Source organism: Leptinotarsa decemlineata, unplaced genomic scaffold (genome assembly GCF_025532065.1).
Source record: "Leptinotarsa decemlineata unplaced genomic scaffold, Ldec_3_MD MMD2_P_RNA_scaffold_6, whole genome shotgun sequence".
NCBI classification, from domain to species: Eukaryota; Metazoa; Arthropoda; class Insecta; order Coleoptera; family Chrysomelidae; genus Leptinotarsa; species Leptinotarsa decemlineata.
This window is the reverse complement of record NW_027412533.1, coordinates 1,765,923-1,789,527: the sequence shown is the minus strand read 5'-3', so window position 1 is coordinate 1,789,527 and position 23,605 is coordinate 1,765,923. Positions and strand designations below refer to the sequence as shown.

General features: G+C 36.1%; 1 protein-coding gene across 1 annotated transcript in view; it reads right to left on the bottom strand.

Moving 5' to 3' along the window:
• Dop2R (dopamine D2-like receptor) overlaps window positions 1-20,316 on the bottom strand; it is a 78,033-nt gene extending 57,717 nt beyond the window's left edge. Inside the window, exons 1-2 of the mRNA XM_074170093.1 lie at window positions 20,297-20,316; window positions 17,930-18,118 (exon numbers count right to left, since the gene is read on the bottom strand). Of these exons, the coding sequence (XP_074026194.1) occupies window positions 17,930-18,118; window positions 20,297-20,316 (209 nt within the window). The remainder of the gene's footprint in view (window positions 1-17,929; window positions 18,119-20,296) is intronic.
• Window positions 20,317-23,605: the final 3,289 nt, after the last annotated feature.

Below are 23,605 nucleotides of genomic sequence, written 5' to 3'. Positions count from 1 at the left end.
TCAAATGCTTCAATCGCGTAATATATTTACTATTGATGATCATTTCTTCCTCAAGATAGTCAATGGAAATTACACCACGCCAATTCCAAAGTATCGAGGTCATAACCTTTCCAGCAGATTGTTGTGCTTTCGGGGGCTTAGAACGAGGTTCACCAGTTGTTCTCCACACCAATGACGATTGTTTTGATTCCGGAGTGGAGTGAAGGATGCATTTTTCATCCATTGTCACATATCGATGCAAAAATTTCCATTTGTTATGTTCAAACATGGCCAAACACTGTTCAGAATCATCAAGACTTTCTTGTTTTTGGTAAACAATGAGCTCGCGCGGCATTCACTTCAACCAGCGCTTCCTCATAGTTTCCTTATAGTTTTCAGTTTAACTGCCTCATTTGGACTTTCACTGCGGTCTACGTCATAGGTGATTCTACGACCATGTTTGAAGTCAGCAAACCAACGTGTTTCATTGTTCTATCTGATAGAGCGGAGTTCTTAACACTTTTGAAGCCATTGCTTTGCTGAAACGGTTTTTTTCCCATCTAGAAGTAGTGTAAAATTGAGACATTAAATTGTTTTTTATCCATTATTTTGAAAATAACAAAAGTAATGTCACTCTCAGCCCAATAACTCACAAACTGAGAAGAATACCAAGAAATTTCAACAGCTTCATTTTCAGCTGAAGAAGCGGTGAATGCATGGAGTATAGTTGAAACACGTTTTGCGATTTTGAGAACTGTCCAGTGAAAATCGCATAATGAAGTTTTACTCAATACTTTCATATATCCAAATCATAAAATTCATTGGAAAAAACAGACAATGTGTTGCCCCTATTCATTTACTTTACATTTTGAACCTAACATATAAAACAAAGTCGCAAGATCGTGTTAGTTACCTCATTTACCACTCAGGAACAGCTGAATAGATTTTCAAGATTTCTGATTTGTTGGATCTGTCTACGTCGGAAATAGCGGAACAACTGTTAAAACGTTCGAAAAATTTAAAAAATATGAAATGAAACAAATTGATTACGTTTCGCTTCTTGTTCAGTTTTTACAGTAGGTCTCCTGTTTTGGCTCGCTAACTACTATTGTGTTGTTTTAGGGACTGGTTATTTCATATAACGATTATCAAATATATTTCCTACTGTTTTTTATCAATGTACAGTTAGGTAGATCGGTAGTGGGGTGATTCGACGTGTATGCTTTGTTCACTTTCTCAATCAACCGATGTGTGAGTAGGTGGTTCAAGCCGCGAGCTGAACGTTCGATTTCCACTCGCTATCGTGCAAGCCGTGTTAGCAATCACACGTTGAAAGCTAAGACCTCGTTAGTCCTTAGCTCGCATAAGTTTCGACTTCTGAAGGTTGTCGTTCGTAGGTTTGCGACAGCTGGTGAAGAATAAAAAATTTTCAACATATTTATGCCACAAAATCCACCACTTAGCATGAAAATGACTTTGCAACGCTGACCGCGTTAGTATGACCCCACTTCATGCTTCACAAACACAATATAAAAATGTTCATCAGCTCAGCTAATAACTTATCATACATAACATTCAATAATTCTGAGGCGATACAAAGTTCATCGGATCAGCTAGTTTTAATCAAATGAAAAATTTTCGAATATTTTTGAATGACTTGTTCATATTCCCATACAAAATTATTCATGGATGAAACAAAAACCCTCTACCGAAATGTTTCCATGGAATTAATTGTTCCCAAAATCAATATCGAATTTCTGCCATCCTTTCAATCCTTCGTTATCATCATTCATGGAAGTAGTTAGCGAGCGCCAATATCACAAAACATGTGATTTTACATTGATTGATTAGTAATTTGATATTTCGTTGCCGAAACAAATGAGGTTACAGCTAGATCAATAATGGTTCAAACCACAAACTACGTTTCCTATCAACCGAACTATTGAGTGTTTACTATTGGTGAGTATTCATTAGAAAAAACCTCTTAGGATAATTGTGTTTTCAATCATTTGATTTTTCAAAATTACTACTACTACTAATGCATTTTCATAGTTTCATGAACAATGCGACTCTTGATATATGTAATGGTAGTTTTATACATATGATTACAGTGTAAAATAATATAGTATATCCTTTCTTTCAAGGAAACATTAACAATTTTCACATTCCATGAAAATCATTAGTATCGAAACAGTTGAAATATCGTGTTTGAGCTGTTCTGCATCTTCATTGGCCATAGTATGAGGGTTTATGTTATAATACATTATCATTGCTCTCTCTGGTAAGAAAAATCTCGTTTGTAATATAGGTTTTTAAAGTGAAAAAAATACCTGGTTTTCAAAGTGGTCATTAGACGAAATAAATTTGGGAGCCTCTTATTTATATGCTCAAAATTTCATCTACAGTGTAGCCCGCAAAAAGCTACTAAGAAATGGAAGTCGCTATGACGACCAAGTATTCGGCTCCGGCTAATTCTAGTGGAGGTGGGAGCGAGTTGTAACAAAGATGTATTAGTGTTTAGGCGCCAGGTACCTTCAACCCTTGAATACTCAATCAACTATCAATCGCAAAGTACCCAACTAACTGGAGTTGGACTTCAAAAATGTCGCAATAATAAAAAGAATAAATCTCGCTGGTGAATCAACGCTTTACTAATAACAATAAGTTTTTTTTCTAGCCAGTACAGGCGTAATATTTCGAAAATCTCCTCTACTATGGTGCTGGACAGAAAGTCTATTTCGGTCCTTTCGAATTAATAGTTCTGACTCTTCAGCCTTCAACGGTCTTCAGCAGGAAGTGGACGGTCTTCCACGATCGATCGGTAATAGAATGGTATTTCACGTAAAAAAATCTTTGGGTTGTTTTCATCAGTAGGGGTCAACGAAAATATTCCGGAAACAGATTTTCCTAGTTCCTGGTTTTCTGTACGATCTCAGAAATGATTATTGGTATCTATCCTTTTGGTACTATGCCCAACAAGACCTTGATAATGTAGGGTTATGAAGTTTGAATGATCCTCGGCGAGGAGAATGAAAACCACGTTCAAAGTAATACAATACCCAATATACGCAAACAATAATGGTTGTTCAAGGTGACTCCGAATATTTCGCATTTTTTTTTCCAGGTAGAAAAAGAAGATCAACCGCATGTCTCTACGTCACTACTGATAGAAATATCTAGGTTATTTATCCAATTTAGAAATTATTTCCAGTGGTGATTGCCATAACCACAGTTGAATATAGTACACTTCCAATCGGTGCTCCTACTAACATTTTCGGATATTGACCGCTAGATAACGGAAAGAGTCTCGACGGATTGTTTTGAGAGTAAATACGTTGGTTAACAGAAGATGTCCGAAAATCATTTGAAATCGAATATCACATTTCTCTTAGGAATGTCAGATAAAAAATTGAAGAAGTAATATGAAGTTTATTGAAATGAAAAATAAACTAATTTTCGTATGTATCTCCAATTAATAATTCAGGGTTATTGGTGAAGTGAAAATATACCGTTACAACAGCTGCGGCATATATTATCGAAATTGTTTCAATTAGTTCAATTTCCTGACGTGATCCATTTAATATAACATATGCATATTCAGACTTCTTGATTTATCCGTACCCAAAGAAACAATTTCATTTTCGCGATCGGTGAGACTGTTCCGTCATTCCGATGTAGACTGATCTTCAGCTTCATGAAATCCAAAATAACCCTGGAGATATTTACTCTGACCTTAGATGGATCCACATGTTCTGTAATACATACAAAAAAGCGATTGTTTCTTGAGTTTTCGAGATATCATAAAAGGGTTTTACGGCAGAGCCCAATGAGCTTTTCATTACAGTGTCATCCATTTGTTCAGAAAAAACATAAACTAACTGAAAGTTCGTAGATGAAAAACGAATTGTCTCCCGGAGATACTCTGCCAATCAGCTATGTACCTACTGTCTGTCTTCAACCAAAAATAATGTACAATGAAACCCTAACGAAGTTTAAAAGTATTTCTCCTGAACCAATGGCGACGCGAGATGATGTTGAACATTAAAACTGGAATATTGTTAGCCATGAAGGTGAAAAGGTGTTGAATTATTTCCTAAAAGATTACTCGTTTTGAAAAGGACGAAAGTGTTTTTAGAGAAAAGTAGACTAATTGTCGAATGCGGCAGCAATTCAAAAAAAGAACATTTGCTTTCACTGTTTAGCAATATCAACATCAATATTCTACAGAATACAAACTGTAATGTTGCCGAAAATTGAGCAAGATACCGTTTAAATATTATAAATACAGCCATCCTGAGTGACACAATAGGTTTTGAAACTGTAAAAACATCGTGAAACAACTTTGGTATTTAGGAAGACACAGTTCTACATGAAAATCAATTCATTGTCATTCATTTTCTCCCCATAAGAACCCACCTGTCGGTAATTTGAAATGGAAATATAAGTCGACATCTCCTTTGACATTACGAGACAAAAAAATAAAACTTTTTCAACGTTGTATTCGATTTCGAACTGAAATCAAGAACTTAAAGAAAAGTTTAATTCACCATATATTCGAACCGAACACCATTAACTTGTATACCATAGTAAAAGTTCAACAAAATTAATTAGAAAATGAGTTGGATATTTTGGAATACAGAGGGTGCCTATAATAAAAACTTGACACCACCTGAACTACAAAAAGCCTTGGAAGAAATGGATAATTCATCACCTGGACTTGACCAAATTCATTATGATACGATAAAAAAACTACCCTCACAAGAGAAAACGAACTTTACACTTCAAAATGGAATCTGGTCAAAAGGTACTAATCCTTAATCCTGGTAAACATATCTGATAATCCCTATACCTAAACCCGGAAAAGACCCCACAGACCCGACTTACCGCCCAATATCACTAACAAGTTGTCTAAGCAAATTTTTTGAAAAATGATAAACCATTGGTTAATCTGGTTTCTAGGAACCAACAAATGTCTTTTAAATCACCAAATAAACAAGTCCAACACAAGACCTGCAATGATTGTGAGAAACTACACCAACGGTCTTGAGCCAGTTTTTTCATAGTTTGGTTTTCGAGAGGAATAGCAGATTTGAAGTGTATCTTCTTGGCGGGCGATGATCTCGAACGATATTTGTTTCTGAGGAGAACGTTTCACATACATATGTCTAGCCAAACATAGTGACCAAATTTATGGCATGTTTCTTGTAATTTTCATATTTTTCTGGTTTGTCCCGAAATTCTTCAGTAGATACCGCTTTATAAATTTGCAAAGGCACATCTTATTGAAAATCAATCATCTCTGTTAGAAGTGATGACTTCAACAGATTGAAAAACTTGGCAGTTATGTCTGTCTATTCTGCCGCTACATCAATTTCGAATGGCGAAATAAGAAAGAAACGGAGATAGCTTGCCAATACCCATCTCTTCAAAGTGTTGTAATCTTGTAGCAAATTCGTTCCTTAAACCAGTCAGCAATTTCACAAACAGTGCAAAGTATTCTTTGGAGTTCTTTTTATATTCAAAACGGAAAATGGATAAACTTTTGTTTTGCAATATATTCTTCAAATATATTCAGCTTGCGGCGGAGACTAGACACGATTTGTATCAGATCATGTATTAATTTTCCATTTCCTCGTAACTCTGTGTTGAGCGCATTTAAATATTTCGAAGTATCTTTCGGCAGTTAGATTCTAACTAGATGGTACTATTAATGCTTGTCAAAATTTGTGATTTTAGGGTATCTTCCACCCCATAGATTTGCTTTCATTAAAACGGTCCTTAAACAAGATTTTCTATCATTCTATCAAGGCAAGATGACCTAGAACTGCGACAATAATGCCTCCGTTTTTGATAATTCCTAAATAATAGTATTATTCGAAATAATGAGCTGAAGAAAAGTCTTCTTGAATTTTGTTGAATGTTGAGTGGGCGCATGCTTTGCTCACTTGATATGTCCTAGAGCTTTTGCATATTCATTCCTACGAATACATTCACAACTCATTGAGAATGATGATACAGGCCTGCGCTCCTTTAACGTCATACCCAACAATATAACTCCACTGTCCTGATTAGTACGAGGAACTGAAAGTTCATATTAGCATCAACTGAAAACACTATTTCACCCCAGATGCGTGTTTTACCAAACAAAATAGCGTCATGAGAGGATAATGAAATTGATGACTCCAACTTCGTGTGTGAGAGATGTGTTTTCATTACATTCATTCAACGCCAGAGATTCCAATTGTACCTGTCAAGTGATTTCCTTCAGCGAATCGAACAACAAAATGAGTGATATTGTATTCTGGGTACAATTCTCATCAATGAACAGAATGGAACAAATATCGAATTCGAAAACAAATAAGAGTGATTTATTCAAACTGGATGATGAAGGTAAAGCACACCTTAGAAATATATTGGTCTCTAATAAAATGTGAAACTGAAACCTGTTGCTTACAATAAATCCGAAACGAGTACATTTTCCAATCATCAGAAATGCGATATTCTTCTTGACGCCCGTTTCAATTTGGCGTCTTTAGGAGATTAAGTTTTTTGTATCTCATGAAGAGTATTGCATTTCTGGTAATAAGGAACTGTGCTTGTTCTCCCTATATAGGTCTTTGATGCGTTCAACCTTTTCCCAAAAATGGCAAGAAAAATCTTTCAAACAACTATAGATCAGTCGCTTTGACATCTGTGATAACAAAAATCATATCCTTGAATATTTGAAAGGCATCAACATCTTGAGCGATCATCAATATGGCTTTCGGAAACGAAGATCAACAGGCGACCTCCTACCGTATGTCACACATATTTGGAATAACGCAATCGAGAGTCAAGAGCTGCTGCGCTTGATATTTCTGAGGCCGTTGACCGTGTATGGCATGAGGGTTTGCTGACCAAACTTCCATGCTATGGCTTGTCGGATCATTTTTGTGTATGGCTCTCCAGCTCCCTGAAAGAACGTTCCCTGCAAGTGGGATTTTCCAGTAGTGCTCTTGAAAAAATGAATTATAATTGGTGATCCATATGTGAACTTCGAAACAGGCATATATATTTTCAATTTGAAAAGTTGAAATTACATTAGTAGATTATTTCAATGCAAAATCACTGCTCTCTGATTTTCAGAATACTCATTACACGAGAAGGTTTATGTTTGATAGGAAATGTTTGGGCTTAAGAGCCGAAAATATAATACTACCAGAAATATTTCTCCTCAAAAGCTGAAAAATTAGTTTTTTGTAAACAATTTTTTTATGATTTCGTTTCAAATATGATTCAAATAGCTGATATTGAATATCATTATCTCTGGTCCATAATGAAGGGCAACATTCGAAAACTCTCAATGAAAAAATTAATAATCAATAATTCCTCAAATCATGAAATTCATTATAGTCGAACATCGATTGGGTACATGTTATATTTATTACTAAAATTCGGGAATTTTACGTATCTGTCAGATATAAAGGTCTGTGGTGTACTTGGTTTAGCGTTCGCTTCATAACAGGTAGGTAGGTAGGTAGGTAGGTCTAAAGTGAGTGGGTCTATTGGACCCTCCACCGCAACCCATGAGGGTTTATTGTGGCTCAACCCTATTCACACACGGCTAAATATGGGAAGATAATCATCTGGTCGCTAAGTGCTATTTTTTGAACTGCTATTTCTTCAATCTTCTACAAAGCATTATGTCACCAACATCCAATTGAGCAGCTATTATCATGGAACTGCTTCCAGAGTTTTCTTTGACGAATTCAAAAATCTCCTTATCGTTTGTAGTGGACGACCACTATTACCAGCAACTTGCTGTCATGAAGTACCCGTAAACGACGATCAGTAGAAAAAAATGTCTGTTTAGTGCAGCTGCTACACTTTCTCCTTGACATTCACATTCAAAATACGCAATAATCGAAAACTTTGATTGACACTTGACACTATTCACACTCGACCAAATAAACCTAGCTTCTTGACGAAGCCGATTAGTTTGTATGGTGTGTGGTCTTTCAGGTCAGATGATGAGAGTACGGATCTGCCGAACTCAAAGAACCTAATTCGGTTCTCAGCGGGGCAGGCACAAAGTATATGCTCTGCAGTTCCATCATTTTCCAGACAGAGGCGACACACATTGTCTTTCGACAGTCCAAGTCTCTGCATGTGATGATTCAAATAACAGTGACCTGTAAGAAAGCCTGTTAGACATCGTAGTTCATCCCTACTGTAATTCAACAACTGTTTGGAATCAAGCTTCGAAGGGTGAATAAACGCCTTGGAGTGAGCCAATCCTGGGAGATTCTGCCAGAAGTCCATAACTCTTGTTGCCATCCAGGTGTTCAGTGTTTGTTTGGCAAAGCCCAAAGCGATGCCAATGGCAGGTTCTGGTCCAATGAAGTCGCTTGTAGCACCCTCCTTTGTAAGAGAGTCAGCAGCTTCATTGCCTTCCAGGCCAGTATGGCCTGGAAGGCAATGTCCTGGAATCAAGAACAATGCCAATGCCAATGGGAAAGTGGCGTTAGATCGTCCAATTTCCTTCTCTTGGTGAAGGGGATTAACACAGTTTTGCTGGGGTTGACAGACATAACAGGTAGTTAATAGGTTGAAAACGTAACGGAGTTCATTTTTCTATCGGTTGTTCGCATATTGAGGTTGTGAATGATCTAAATGTATAAGTAGGGTAGTGATGTGATGTTATTATGACGCTGTTCACTATTCTCACAATTTTCATCATATTTTGAATACACTCCACAAGACGTAAATATGATTCAGGAAATATGATATTTATATAACGCTGAAGTTTGGAACTCATCGCCTCAAAGTTAACGTAATGAAGAAATCATAATGATGCCGTCTATTATTTCCAAATGGAACATCCGACGTTCATCTAACGTTTACAGAAAAACAATGTTTACGGGATATATTGGCGAAGTCGGACGACGACCAGTTGGTTAGCGTGAATAATTCTGAGTAGTTCGTTCTACCTATTGTCAGTCATTAAGTAAACGTTGGTTCGATTCCAACTGTGAGATTCGCAATTTTTACTATGTGTTGTCTTGATCCATGTTATAAATCGCACGTTGGAAGAATAAACATGAATCATCGTTAGCTCATATGAGTTGCGACTTCTAAGGGTTGTCGTTAAAAAAAATGCAATAACTGGTTGATGAAATCACACACACACACATAGAAATCACTCGTCAGTGTACTCGAAAATTATCCCGATGTATTACCACCTGTGATTTGTAAACTCTTGAACTCGCCCCATGAGAAGGCAGATTTTGGAAATGTACTCTCAAGTTTATAACAACAATGATATTCTAACACATAGCGTGCCAGTCGTTCATATATGAAAGACAGCAATATTTCTGCAGGGGCTTCGTCGGTCATATTTCAAAGACAGACATCTTTCACTTCCTGACAGTGTATATCAAAACTGAAAGACGCTGCCGTGCATTTCGAATAGGGAATGTTCTGCATGGCCTCTGGGAAAAGTATTGTGAACCTTGGTTTGAGGAAAATTGGAATTATGAAGATTTGGTAGTACATTATATACAGTGACTCAGATTACCCATCACAAGTGAAGGAAAAAAAGTTTTTAATATTTTTTATTGAATAATTACAAAAATAAACAAGCATTCCTATTCCAGAGAATTATACCTAATATATAATAGAACATAAATAAGGAAAATGTTTTTCATTGAAACACGATAAACACATTTGTGGTTGCCCGGGAAACTCTTTGCAATAATTGTGCTTCATTTTTGCTTTATTTTTTGAAACTATACGACCTGATGTCTTTTGTAATTTTGAATAACATATGGAACACTTCCGACGGATTTTATTTTCGTTTTCACCTATTCTCACAGCTAGATGGTGATATGTAGTTGTAGATGTAGGTACCCTTGGCGTTTCTGAGTGTTGCTCATGGCCAAGTAGGTTTGCTGCCAAAATATCCCTGAATGCACGGATTTGAATTATCTTCTTAGTGGCCCGTTTGTACAGGACCCATGCATTTACAACTGCCACTCACAGAAGCAATTCCATTCCTAACTTCCTATACCATTTTACACCTTTTCGGAGAGTAGTGGCGTAATAGGCCATCTGGTCAGACAAATCAATACCAGATTTGCCTTTGTTGTAAGCCAACATTGCCATTGGCTTTTCCTTTGCTTTTCGAAATTTCCTTTTCCTTGGTGTAACCAATGGTCTATTGTCGCTATCTTGGAAGTCCTCAGATTCCTGTCTCTCGGTTGATAAAGGGAAATCTCTTTCACTAGTAGAAGGTTGAACGTTAGAGGTTCTGGAGGTACCAGCTATAGGCAGATCGTTTTCAGCAAATATATTGGTTGGCACCATAATTGGAGCATTCTTTGTAGAGAGCAACCCCACATCTCGCATTTCTCTCCATTTCAAAATAACAATTCTGTTTTCATCTTCGCGAGATACCATCTCCCCTCTTTTTAGTTTTGCGTGAAGAACTTCTTTTGGCATATTTTTTTCTTAGCTCTTACGGTTCCAACAACATGTGTTAACTTCTCGAGCATTGTTTTGGCCAACTCTGGCATAATCTCAAACAAACATTTGATGCTAATCCAATTTCACGTTGCCCATTCGCTGATTTCCCAGCATAGACTTCAAGTGCCCATGTGTAACCATCAGTCGAACAAAGTTTGAACAGCTTGATTCCATACTTATGAGCTTTATTTGGAATATACTGCCTGAATATCAGGCGGCCTCTCCATGGTACCAAAGTTTCATCTATAACGATATCTTCATCAGGTTGAAATAGCGACTGAAATTTATTCTGAAGAATATCAGCTAGAGGTCGGATTTTTCCTAAACGGTCACCGTTTTGCATTGTTTCGTTGCCGTTGAAATGCATTAGAGATAGTAGCAACTGATATCTGTTACGTGACATAGTAATTTTAGGAATGTTTTGACGATAAATTCCCTTAGTCGCCCAATAATCTGGTAGTGCACCTAGTCGAACCAATCCCATCCACATTGTTTATCCCAAAAACTTTTTGATATCTTCTGGATTGGTAGGTGGCCATTTTTTATGCGGGAAAATTCCTTCACTCCCTTCGATGCTATAGTTTCTGCTGCAATTCTGTTGGTTTCAGTAACAATAACGTTTATGACTTCATCATCTACGAGCAGAAGGAATGTTTCAAGCGGAGTTATTCAGGAGACAGTTCTTGTTGCGGTCCTCTGAAACCAGTAAACTGAAAGTTCTTATGGCGTCCCACATATTCGCTCCAATCATAGGAAGATGATGGCAGCCAGTTATCTTCTTCAATTTGGTAAATATCTTCATCCAGAGCCTCTTCCATAGCCAAGTCTTGTAGGGCTTCTTCAATGTCCGATGATTCATCGTCATCCTCTTCATCAGATGGATCGCATCTGAATTGTGGAGATGCGGTGTCCAGAAGAAAATCCGGATCTCTCAAAGAATCATCAGAATCAAAGTCACTTTCATTATCAATATTTATTTCAGCTGCTATTTCTTCCAACTCCTTTTGAGTCAAGGTTCGACGACGTTTAGACATTGTCTCTAAGGTATGTATAATTTTCAAACTGAAGACCTGCAACAAAAAGAAATCATGGAAAAATGCGTCTTTCAGATTTGAAAGACGTGGCCACAAGCGCAAAACCTACATTTTTTTTCCTACAGAGCCACGTCTTTCATAAATGAGAGGCATTAAAAAAAGTGGGGGAACCTACTGAAAATGAAACAAAAACACTAATTTGTTGGTAAAAAATTTATTTTGTTATTGAATACATAAATTACTGCGAAATAGTAGTGTGGCCCCTGTGTAAGTGTTCCGATTAGGGCTTGTCACGCAATGTGTCTAAACAAAATATACTTTATTTTGATTCATACAAAACAATGATTCGGTGATGATTTCTGAGAGACTTAAACATAGGATCAAGAATCTGTGAACGTCAGCTTATACTGTCATGTAAGTTCTAGATACGCCCCTGGCTCATCTCGGTTATTCATATTTCTTAAAATATGTTGTCCTCGATTCATGTGTTCGGATACGGCATTGTAAATAAATCAGTTGAAATATAAATGAGTTATTTGACATGGCGCTGCGGAATTGTTTGTCCAAATAAATATGTCGGACTTTAGGGCAATTTCACCGTTGGATATGTCCAATGATGTATCACAAAACTGGCAATTTTGGATACAAAAGTTCAATAACTACTTGAAGGCCACAGAAGTAAACAAAAAGTCAGAAGCAATCCAATGTGCTCAGCTTTTGCAGTATATTGGCGATGAAGGAATCCGAATATTGAATACCATTAAAATGAAAGATGAAGATCAAGATAAGATCGCCCCACTGATCAGTGAATTTGAAAAATGTTTCAAGCCCATAACAATATCAGCTGACTCCTCAAAAAGTGGAGTCGGAGCTGTTTTGATGCAAAATGGTTTACCGTGTCTGTACGCTTCGAAATCACTATCTGATGCACAAAAAAACCGGGCTCAAATCGAAAAAGAGCTGTATGCTTGGGTATTTACATGTGGAAGGTTTCATCAATTTATATTTGGAAAAAATATCACTTCAGAGACTGATCACAAAGCTCTCATTCAACTTTTTGACAAACCTCTTCATGCATGTCCACCCCGACTACAAAGAATGTTCTTAAGGTTGCAACGGTATGACAAAAATTTTGTTTACAAACCAGGAAAAGACTTAGTAATTGCAGACACTTTATCTAGGGCATATATTCAGGAAAATGTGGAAGAAAATGACATAGAAGGGGAGACAGAAACTCAGGTTTGTTTATTACGATTAAATCTAAATGCATCTGATGATAAAATAAAAGAAATAAAACTTGTTACTTTCTAAGATAGAGAAATGCAAATTTTGACGGACTACAATAAAAATGGATGGCCTAAAACTATTAAACAAACCCATCCAGCAGTGAAAACATATTATAAATTCAAAGATGATATCACAGAAGCCGATGGTTTAATATATGAAGAAAAAAAATTAACCATTCCTGAGAAACTGCGAAAAGATATATTGTGTAAAATACATTATAGTCATATGGGTGTCAGTAAGTGCAAAAATAGGGCTAGAGAGTGTTTTTTCTGGCTGTTCATGACTCAAAATATAGAGGATTACATTTCTAACTGTCCAACGTGCAACATTTTCAGAAAAATAAACCGAAAGTGCCAATGTTGCCTCATCCAGTGCCGGAAAAATCTTGGAAAAAGGTTGCTTGTGACTTATTTCACTTTGAAACTGATGTATATCTATTAGTAGTCGATTATTTTTCCAAGTATATTGGAAATTTCCTCAACTGTTATTAGTGACGGAGGTCCTCAAAAAAAAAATTGCAGAATCTTGGCAGATCTCACATATAATGACTAGCCCTCTATATGCACAGTCAAATGGTCTTGTTGAAAGACATGTACAGACTCTGAAAAATATGCTTCGCAAGTCAAAACATGACAATAAAGATTTGTATTTAACATTATTAAGTTACAGTAAAAATGAGGTACAACATTTTGAAAATGATGTTTTAATAAAACCTAAATTATCAAATGAAATTTGGCATGAAGGAATAATAGAATCAAAAAACTGTAATAGACCTAGATCATGAAATGTGAAATTGAAAACTGGCAATGTTTTGACAAGAAATAGTGAATTCATTAACAAAAATCATGTGTCTCATAATGATATTATGGATGATAATGATTCTGATACAGACACATTTGTTGAACAGAAAACCATCACGGCGAGGGAAAGGAAGAACATGATGATGATGTCATTCATGTTCCTACTACTACTAAATCAGGTAGAATTGTAAAATTGCCTGATAGACTGCATTATGAATGATATCATGTGAAATTTTGAAAGTATTTCTTTTACATTTTAGTTATGATTATTATTGTATTGTATTGTTGACAAGCTCTTTCGAACAAGGAAAATGTCATGTAAGTTCTAGATACGCCCCTGGCTTATCTCGATTATTCATATTTTTTAGAATACTCTTTTTATGTTGTCCTCGATTCAGGTGCTTGGAAACGGCATTGTAAATAAATCAGTTGAAATATAAATGAGTATTATTTGACAATACAACTTGCTAAATATCAATACATTTTTTCACTTCATCTCTTCTGATATAACAGAAAAAAATTTGTGAATCTTGGTTCTTTTTGAATACCTCTGGAACCAATTCGACTTTCTCAAAGTTCAAACATCATTTTAATATTAGGTTGTTTCGAAAGTTTTGCCCGTTTTCATGAGTCTACTTCAAATTGTAATATATCAGTGAAAATACACCATTTTTGCGTGATCCTGATTGGTGAACGTTTTACCGATTAGAAAGTCATCGAAGTGCTCGAAAAGATGGTAGTCAGTTTGCTAGAGTTCTGGGAAATATGGTGGGTGAGGCAAAACTTTGACGCTCAATTTGCTGATTTTTCGATGGTGATTCGTGGAACGTGGGACCGGCGATGTCGTAAAGCAGGATCGGACCTCTTCTGTTGACCAGTGCCGACTGCTGCTGCTGACACAATTTCCAATACATTTTGTCGATTTCCTCACACCATCCGCTGACCATCATACAGTAATCATGCTTTACCATGGTGGCTTTACGCCTGGGCGACTCGTGGCTCCAGTGGTCGTAAAAGTTCCTCTTTTCATCTCACGGGACGATCCTATCCAAAACAAGATCGTTTTGATTGTGAAAAATGATGAAGAACGTGACAATTTCAGTCGATCGTTCAAATCGTGGGGCACCAACTTTTCGAGCTTTTTGGCCTTTTCAATACGTTTTAAACCATCAAAAACCTCACAGAGCTGACGTCCAGCTCTGTCGCCATCCCTCGCACCGTTTATAATGGTCAGTCTCTACCAGAGTCCTCAAATCGTCGTCTTCAATTACTGTAGGTCTACCACTTCGGGGCTCATCGAAACTAAAATCTTCGGAACAAAAATTCGTAAACCAACGTCGAGCAGTGCCTTCAATAACACTATCATTGCCAGTTGCCTGGTTGATTTTTCAGGTTGTTTCGGCAGTTCTCAGTTTTAATTCAAATTCGTGATTCAAACATTTTATTTTTCAACTTAACTGAAACAAATTTAATATCTTTTAGATGCTCAATCAACGAACTTTTTTTGAAGACAGTTCACTGGATTTCAAAAATAACACTAAATTCATAGGAGTGTTCATTGACCAGAATTTAAAATTTGTGAATCATGTTAAACAACTCACTAGAAAAGTCTCCTCTGGCTGTAATGCGGTTATAGTAATTTATAGAGAATTGGGGTTCAGCATTGCCAAGATGGCACTCATAGATTCTCACTTACGCTACGGAATACCGTTTGTTTTGGGGAGCATGCAGTCCAACTTTACTCAAAAGTCTACTAATTTCACAGAAAAGGGCAATAAGGTATATACGAAACCTTAAACCAAAAGACTCCTGTAGAACCTTCTTCAAAAAACATAATATTCTAACGGTAACTGCATTATTTATACTGGAATCTGTGTGTTTAATGAACGCGCATATATTAAATTTTGCTGTACCCCCTTTCCATTATAACACCCGAAACAGCAGACACAATCTGAAACTTACTGTGCCAACTAAAAACATCACCAGAGACGCCATATTTTGCAACGGAGGAAAAATGTACAATCATTTTCTTGTGGACATAAGATCTGCCAATATAAATTACTTTCAAGTCGGGAAGTTCTATCTGGTAGAGTGGTAGACCCTATTGTACTTTGAATGAATATTTTAACGATAGCTTTCAACTGACTCACTCATATTTTCATCTTTATTCATTAACGAGCTTCTAAGTTGTTACTTTTTAAGTCTACTCTTTTATAAACCTGACTTTGACTCTCTTATATATACATATCTTTCATACCCTCTATTCACAAAAATTTTTGATGATTTTTCAATGGAAGCTGCATTTAAATTCAAGCATCTAGGTATGATTATTGACAGTCACCTTCAGTAGAATAAGCATGTCGCGTATGTGATCAAGAAACTACATTTTTTAATTCACAAACTGAACAAAATCCAACTGAAAACAGTATATCACGCATTAGTGGAATCACATATAGGTTAGAATATAGGTTAGATATAGAATGGTAGCTTGGGCAGCAGTCGGAAAAATCTATTAATAATAATCTAGTGATAATACAGAAAAAAATTATCAAAATTCCATTCTGTAAAACAATACGATATTCTATACTCTAAAACTGAAATCGTAGACCCGACACAGCTGTTTTCTTTTATTTGAACATTGAACAGCATAAAACTAAATCCACTGTGATAACAAATGTACACCACTATAACACTTCAAAGTCCACCGGCAGAAAAATTTAAAAATTTTGGGCCCGAAACCCTACAGACGCCTTCCGCAATATATCTCAGAAATCAATAATATCAATCAATTCAAAAATAAGTAAAAAGGTTCATCAGTGAAGTCCCTTCTGATCATAAACCCATTATATGATATATATTTTCTGAGATATATTGCATTGTCTATGCATGTGTTTATATGTTTAAAAATCTGTTTAAAATCTGTTTTTCCGTTAATCAGCTGCCGCCTCCATACGAACGACAACTCTCAGAAGTTGAGAAACTTGTGCGAGCTAGGGACTAACGAGGTCTTACCTTTTAACGTGTGATTCCTAACACGGTGAAAATTATTCTCTCAAACACTAGTTATGATTTTCATTTCCACCTCAATTGTTTGTTCATCTTGTATTTTTCAATATATTCTTTGAATTTATTTCTATGCATTACCACTAGATATTTGGAATAATGCTCATGTTTTATATCTACTATTTATACTTATTGCCCTGCATATTTTCATCTGGTCAGTCGGTAGCCTGTCGGTTCGATGTGGGTGCTTTGTTCACTCATTCAAATCGACCGCAGTGTTAGTCGGTGGTTCAAGCCCTAGGCTGAACGATCGATTTTCACTTGCTATCGTCCAACTCGTGTTAGGAATCCCACGTTAAAAAGTAATATCTCATTGGTCCTTAGCTCGCACAAGTTTCGACTTCTGAGGGTTATTGTTCGCAGCGGTTCGACAGCTGGTTTACGGAAAAACAGATTTTTAACAGGAACATATTTTTTCAACCTATACAATAATTTGATTTCTCACAAGTTACCCCACTTTATTGTACATTATTCAAGTTAGCTTATGATACTTCTATGTTGTAACGGTTTCCATTGTGCAATATTTTTATTATTATTATTATTATTAATTCTAATCAACTTTAACAGATTTTTATGTTCACATTTTTTTCTGAATACTATAGGAATGTGATCAGAGTATGTTATTATACTAAACACAATATACACCCTGCAATCATTTCTTCTTTGCTCACCAGTTTCCTTCAGGTCAATATGAACTTCAGATAATTTTGATGTTCGGCTAAATAGGGAACGATTCGTCTTATCTTTTCAGAAAAATCAGTCGAATAAGATATCTAACTGAAAGAATTGGGTTGTTTTCGTTGTCGTTGGAAGTTATTGATGATATTGTGGTGATCGATGTGGTTTTCAGAATGTTGTGTTATAGATGAAGTTGATTTGATTTCATCATGAACTGCTTTGAATTATTGTCATTCAAACGTAGTTATTTTCATAGGCAAATTCGGTAATTTGCTCGCTATATTGAAAACAATTTCATTTATTTTGAAACTTTCCCACTGAATTATGAAACAATATTGTTAATTGTCTCGAGATGAAATACACTTTTTTTCCTAAACGACAAGAAACGAACATTATTTGGCATCGAGAATTTTCTTTATCGTTTTTTCTCATTGAACTTAATGAAATGAGGAATATTCGTTGATTGTTATTTCATCAATAATATTACATTTTCCAAAGGAAAAAATAGATATCATCCAAATGTACTTTCATTCATTTCTGACTGATTGTTTCTGGTGCAGAAGGAAAAATAAATAAAAAACTCACCTATCTATCGAAATTGCTACCAAATTAAAAATGGAAGATGTCGAACACGTAACGTCCATCGCAATATAAAAATCACACACGAATCCTGGCAACATCCAAGTCCCGTTCACCTGCAAATAAAATAAACATTTCAGAAACAGGAGTGCGTGGAAAATGTTGAAGTTTGTTCTGTTTCCAGAATGGAATTGTCTAGAATAATATATCGTTCAGGATATGGAACGAAAACTTCAGAAAATTAATTGAAGACGTTGTATAGAAATATCAAACAGAATTACTCGTCCTGAAAAGATGTATTATGAATTTTTTATTTTCGTTTCAGAGCATTCAAAGAAGAACTCAATTTTATAAAACTTCTGAGTGATGATAATAGTAACTGTGGACCGATGTATTTTCAAACGGTTCTATTTAGCTTGCCCTGGTTGTTTGGGTCAAATTTAGTAGGAGTATTGGTATCAAATAACAAGGCTTGACTAGTAGAATAGTAGTACACTTTGAAAAAGATGTAAATTCGAAATGGTCGCAGCTACAGAATAACGGATCACATCTTTTTCTACAACTACCCCTCAATATGGATATCAAATGACAGGGTTCGAATAGTACTATAGAAGTACACTATGAAAGATATGCAGATACGAAATGATTTATAGAAAGAACTTTGTTAACTCAGAATCTGGATACAAGCATGGATTTCCCACTCAAGTCAAGATTTTGTATCATCTTAGGCGTCAGGGTGGCAAAAAGTGATACGTCGTTAGCGATACACCAACCAAATTGAGGTAAAAGGTTGAAACTTGAAAATACAATGTTAAATGTTGAACGGTTTCATTGAAAAAAAGAATAATCTTGTAGGTTATGTACTAGAAACTAAAAAGTAATTCGAAAGGTCCTAGGTAGTAGTCATTACACCACTCTCCTCAGCTATCTATGGTATTGATCAGATAAAATAATAATAAAATAGTTGGGAGTTGTATTTACATATTTACTCAGGTTACGCTACATTCAAAGATTTCATTATTTTTCCATCTGGTCAATACCATAGATTCCTGAGGAGAGTGGTGTAATGAATGCTACCTAAGACCTTCCGAATTATTTTTAAGTAAAACGGTAAAACCGTTCAACATAAAACTTTTTTTTACTCATGTTATTCTGACTGCAGTCAATTAGTTGAACAAAAACTTATATAGTGAATATAACGAGATACTTTTCCGACTATACAACCATAATATAAATACAAAAATGTTATTTTTTGACGACGCAATATCACGATATTTGAACTGAATTTAAATATTCATTATGCACTTCAATTATTCAGTTGAAATCTTGTCACTTTGGAATTAATCTCATCTCTTCCTTGCCTACAATTTCTCAAAACTTCTTCTTCTTCCTTATTCCATATTTTTATTTGTCAATTTTGTAGTTTCTCAAATAAATATCAAAATTTCAACTCTGGTACTAAAACTTTTGAAATTATATTACCGTTTTCTTCTTTCCGAAAATAATCTCAACATATACAAGTACCTCTTGTACATTTAGCCAATCTCACATGCGAAATAAAAACCTTGCATTCCTGATCGGATAACTCAACCTTACTATTTCAGTTCACTGTGATATTTTCACCACGGAATAAAAACATCCTCGAGCAAAACTGATCTTATTTTGGATACGTTTTGGACAAAAATCTTCTTTCAAGCATTTTTTGAAAAATTAAATTTTCAGGTTTGAAAAGGAACATTTCAGAAGTAATTGAAGATATATGACGAAATTGGCCGATACTTGATGAAAATCCATAACTAATGTTACAAAAAAATACATTATTGTGCACCCACAGTTCGGCGAAAAGCCGCCAACTACAATGTTTCCAACAGTCAAAGCGTACTGCTGACTACCAAACAGCACTGCCTTGATAGGATACGAATTCTAGTGTCTGCTAAAAAGTCACTAGTACGGCGAGCGAAAAGTATCGCGGAAAATCTTACATTCCGCAAGGAACCTTCCCGCTCATTCCAAGAGCCTTCACGTGTTGTAGATAATCCGCCAACCGCCAATAAGGTGGAATCCTTCTGGAAGGATATCTATGAACACCCGCAGCCACTCAACTTAGACACTCCAGCCCTAGCGCCGTTCGAATCTTTCAACAGAGAGCTTCGACAGCCTGGGTTGAGCTAAAAACTTATTGGTGGAAAAAACTACGAAGCACCCACCGCCATCTGGCCAGAGTTTTCAACTCAAGGTTGGACAGAGAGCAGCCGATACCGGATTGGTCCCCGAAAGCAGAGATTTGTCGATTTCTTAAAATTACAGACCGATAACATGCTTGAATTCTTGTTATAAGTTGTTTACAAGCATCTTATACACACGAATACTGACCGCAGTTGAACGAGTGGCATTTTATACAACATCGCATGAGCTCATCTTGCATTTGATCAGATGCCTCGCGGTACCCGAATAAATAGTGAAATGCCTTGAACAACTGATACAACTCTGGCGAACTCGCCTCACCATAACATCTGGTTAAACCCGAGTCCAAACAGAGTGGGCAACTTTCAGAAGGGGTGTATGTCAGGGCGATTCTCTCAGTGCCCTTCTCTTCTGCATCTCACAATTGCCATTTTCCTTCGAACTGAAGAATATTCGAGAGTATAACTGTGGCACCCCCGGAAACCGGAGGCCCAAGGTCACACGTTTGTTTTATATAGACGATCTCAAACTTCATACCTCTGGAAAGAAGGATTTTCATCAGTCCTTGAGATTGGTGGAAGAGTACATGCATGCTATCGGAATGGAATTCTGGATAGACAAATGTGCAATGGTGCATCTCAAAAGAACACTATGCGGGGACTATGGATAGGATGTGCAGGTCGTAGATGGAAGCATCCTACACCATTTGGATGCCAGAGAGACATTTACTTACCTCGGGGTGGAACAACGCCACTCACAAGAGGTAACAGCAGTAAAGCACTCTCTCCGCAGCAAGAATCAGCACAAACTACGACAGATCTGGTCATCGGATCTGTCGCGAAAGAACAAAGTTGCTGCAACAAATATACTTGCCGTTCCTGTCTTACTGTACTCATTTGAAGTAGTGAAGTGGACTCAGGACTGGGTTGGAACCCGTTCAGCAAAAGGCTCATATAAAAGCCGCAGAGATCACCTCACTCCTAAGGCAACACAAGGATAGGCCAATATATGGGGTCTTCTTCAATAACAATAAAGACCTTGGCTTATCAAAGCGCCCGACTATCGCTTTCCTCAGGTCGAGTAGACTGAATTCGGAAACTGAGGGGTTCATCATGGCTTGACAGGATGGTGTCTTCAACACCTTAGTCTACCGCAGTCGCGTGATGGGTTTAGAGGGTATGAAGACGATTTGTATGTTTCATCAATATTTTCTCTTGGAACTCCGCATACTCCATCCATATCACTCTATCGAGATGGTTGTTCTAATTATTGGAGTCGTTGGTGAAATAATGCCCTCCCTACTCTCAAATCCTAAAATCATACCAGTTTGCTCCTCTAAGGCAGAAATCATCTTAGCCGGACAGATGCAGAAGGCTGTCATTCTTGGCTCACTGCTCTTGCCCAGGGCACATGATTCTCGGACCCAATGATCATTTACCCAACGGTGTGGGGAGTGGTCGTTGGTTGACAATGCTGGTGCGCCCTCTCGAATGTATAGGGGCTTCGGGGGATATGGCCTGACCAGCGCAGACTATGGATAAAAAATGATAATAATAAAAGTCTTTATTGCTACAACCACAAAAAAATTCACAGTATTAAGTTCTAACTATATATAAACAGTTATAGCAAAAGGCGTAGTTCAATTTTCACAGTTATGCAAATAACTGCTCAACTGTTCTCCCACTACTTTTTTGATATGAATGCTTCCTTCCTTTCTTTTGAAGATTTCTACATTTTTTTGTATCAAGATGGAGAAGTAGAAAGCCAAAACCTCTTCTAAAAATATACACATCTCAATTTACAATTCACATTGTAATTTACAATTACAATGTCGAAAAATGCATCGTTAACCAAGGTTCACCTTTCACAACTGTGAAGTAGGCGATCATTGGGTGCGAAAATTGTGTGCCCCCAGTTATCGTAGCTAACCAATAATGCCAGCGTTCTGCATATTCATCAATATTTCTGATGTGGCATATTCAAAGCACAATGAAATCTTGAATATTCTGTTACAAAAATTCAGTTTTTCGTTGAAGAAGAAGTTTTTGCTTTATATTTCGTGGGAAATTAATAATATTCCTAACATAAAATTGTAAAAAATGAATTTTGAAAGAATGTTTTGGTGGAATTGTATAGTTCCGTTTGAAAATTACGGAAAATAGTGGAAATGAATAGTTATTTTTAGGAAATATAATATCTTTCACAAACACAAGGGTCACTTGCACATTTTTAAGCATATGAAAAATGGTCAGAATAAATGTCGTAGACACTTTACGGGGGCCTGATAATCCATTTCTACCCAATAAAGTGAAATGAGTTTGTGTGTTCACTAGATAAAGCTGACTTTATTAACAAAAAGAGCTGACGCAGGTGGAAATGTGTTATTAAATTTGGTAAGTTGTCTGGTCGTTTCAGTAAAAATGCACCGCAAATCACTTTAATTGTGTTCTGTCTAGCGTGATTCATTTCCATGAGTACCCAGGCATGTTCGAGAATCAGCCCAGATTTTTTTTAATTTCACAGACTTACGAACTTCAAAAGCTCGAAAACTATGTTGGAGTATACACTGAGAAGATAATAATTTTGAAATATCATTAGGAACATTGTGACATACGATATTTCTTATTGGATTTTGAAATATTTCAAGCATTGTGAAAAAGAGAGGTTAATGAAATATAAACTTCCAGCGTGAAATTGTCATATCGAAATCGTGTCTCCAATGTACGTATCATTATCCAATCTATACCCATATTTTATTTGTTTATTCATAAATGAATTTTATTATATTCCTATTATTTTTATTATATACTTATCTACCTATAAGCTGTATCTATGTGTTGTACTACTGTGTATTTGTGAAATGTATTCCTAAAATTGGTAAAGATTTGTGAATGAACCTTTTTATTATCATTTTTATATTATCATTCCCAACTACTGATCCTTTGAACATTATTGAAATCAAGACAACTTTTTGTGAAAATTCCATTACAGTGTTGATTTAATTCAGTTATCCATAGCCTCAAAACTATTCACGATATACTTTTATTTTTCTAGCAACAGATAAAAACAAATTTGGATGCATTATTGATGTATTGAATGACAGATGAAACTAAATCAAAATATTCAGAAACAATATTCAATTGGTATAAAGAAACCAGCGCTTTATGTGAAAAACTGTGAATATCAGACAGAACTGAATTGACTCCATGTATTTCAGATCCGGGTTGTTATGAGATTATAGCAGAATAAATCTAGTAGTCAACTTGAAAAAATTATCACGAATCACGCTTCGAAGATGCATACAATTTGAAAAATCTAACGTTTTACAGATATATGAAGTGATATACCGAATGAATTGTTTTTTCTGAATGTATTCTCCGAATATAATTCTACGTTTTCATGAAAAACCATAAAATGATAATTATAAAGTAGAATAGAGTAGAGTACTTTATTTGACCATTTTACATACAGTTGTACATTTATGGCAAGTCACAAATA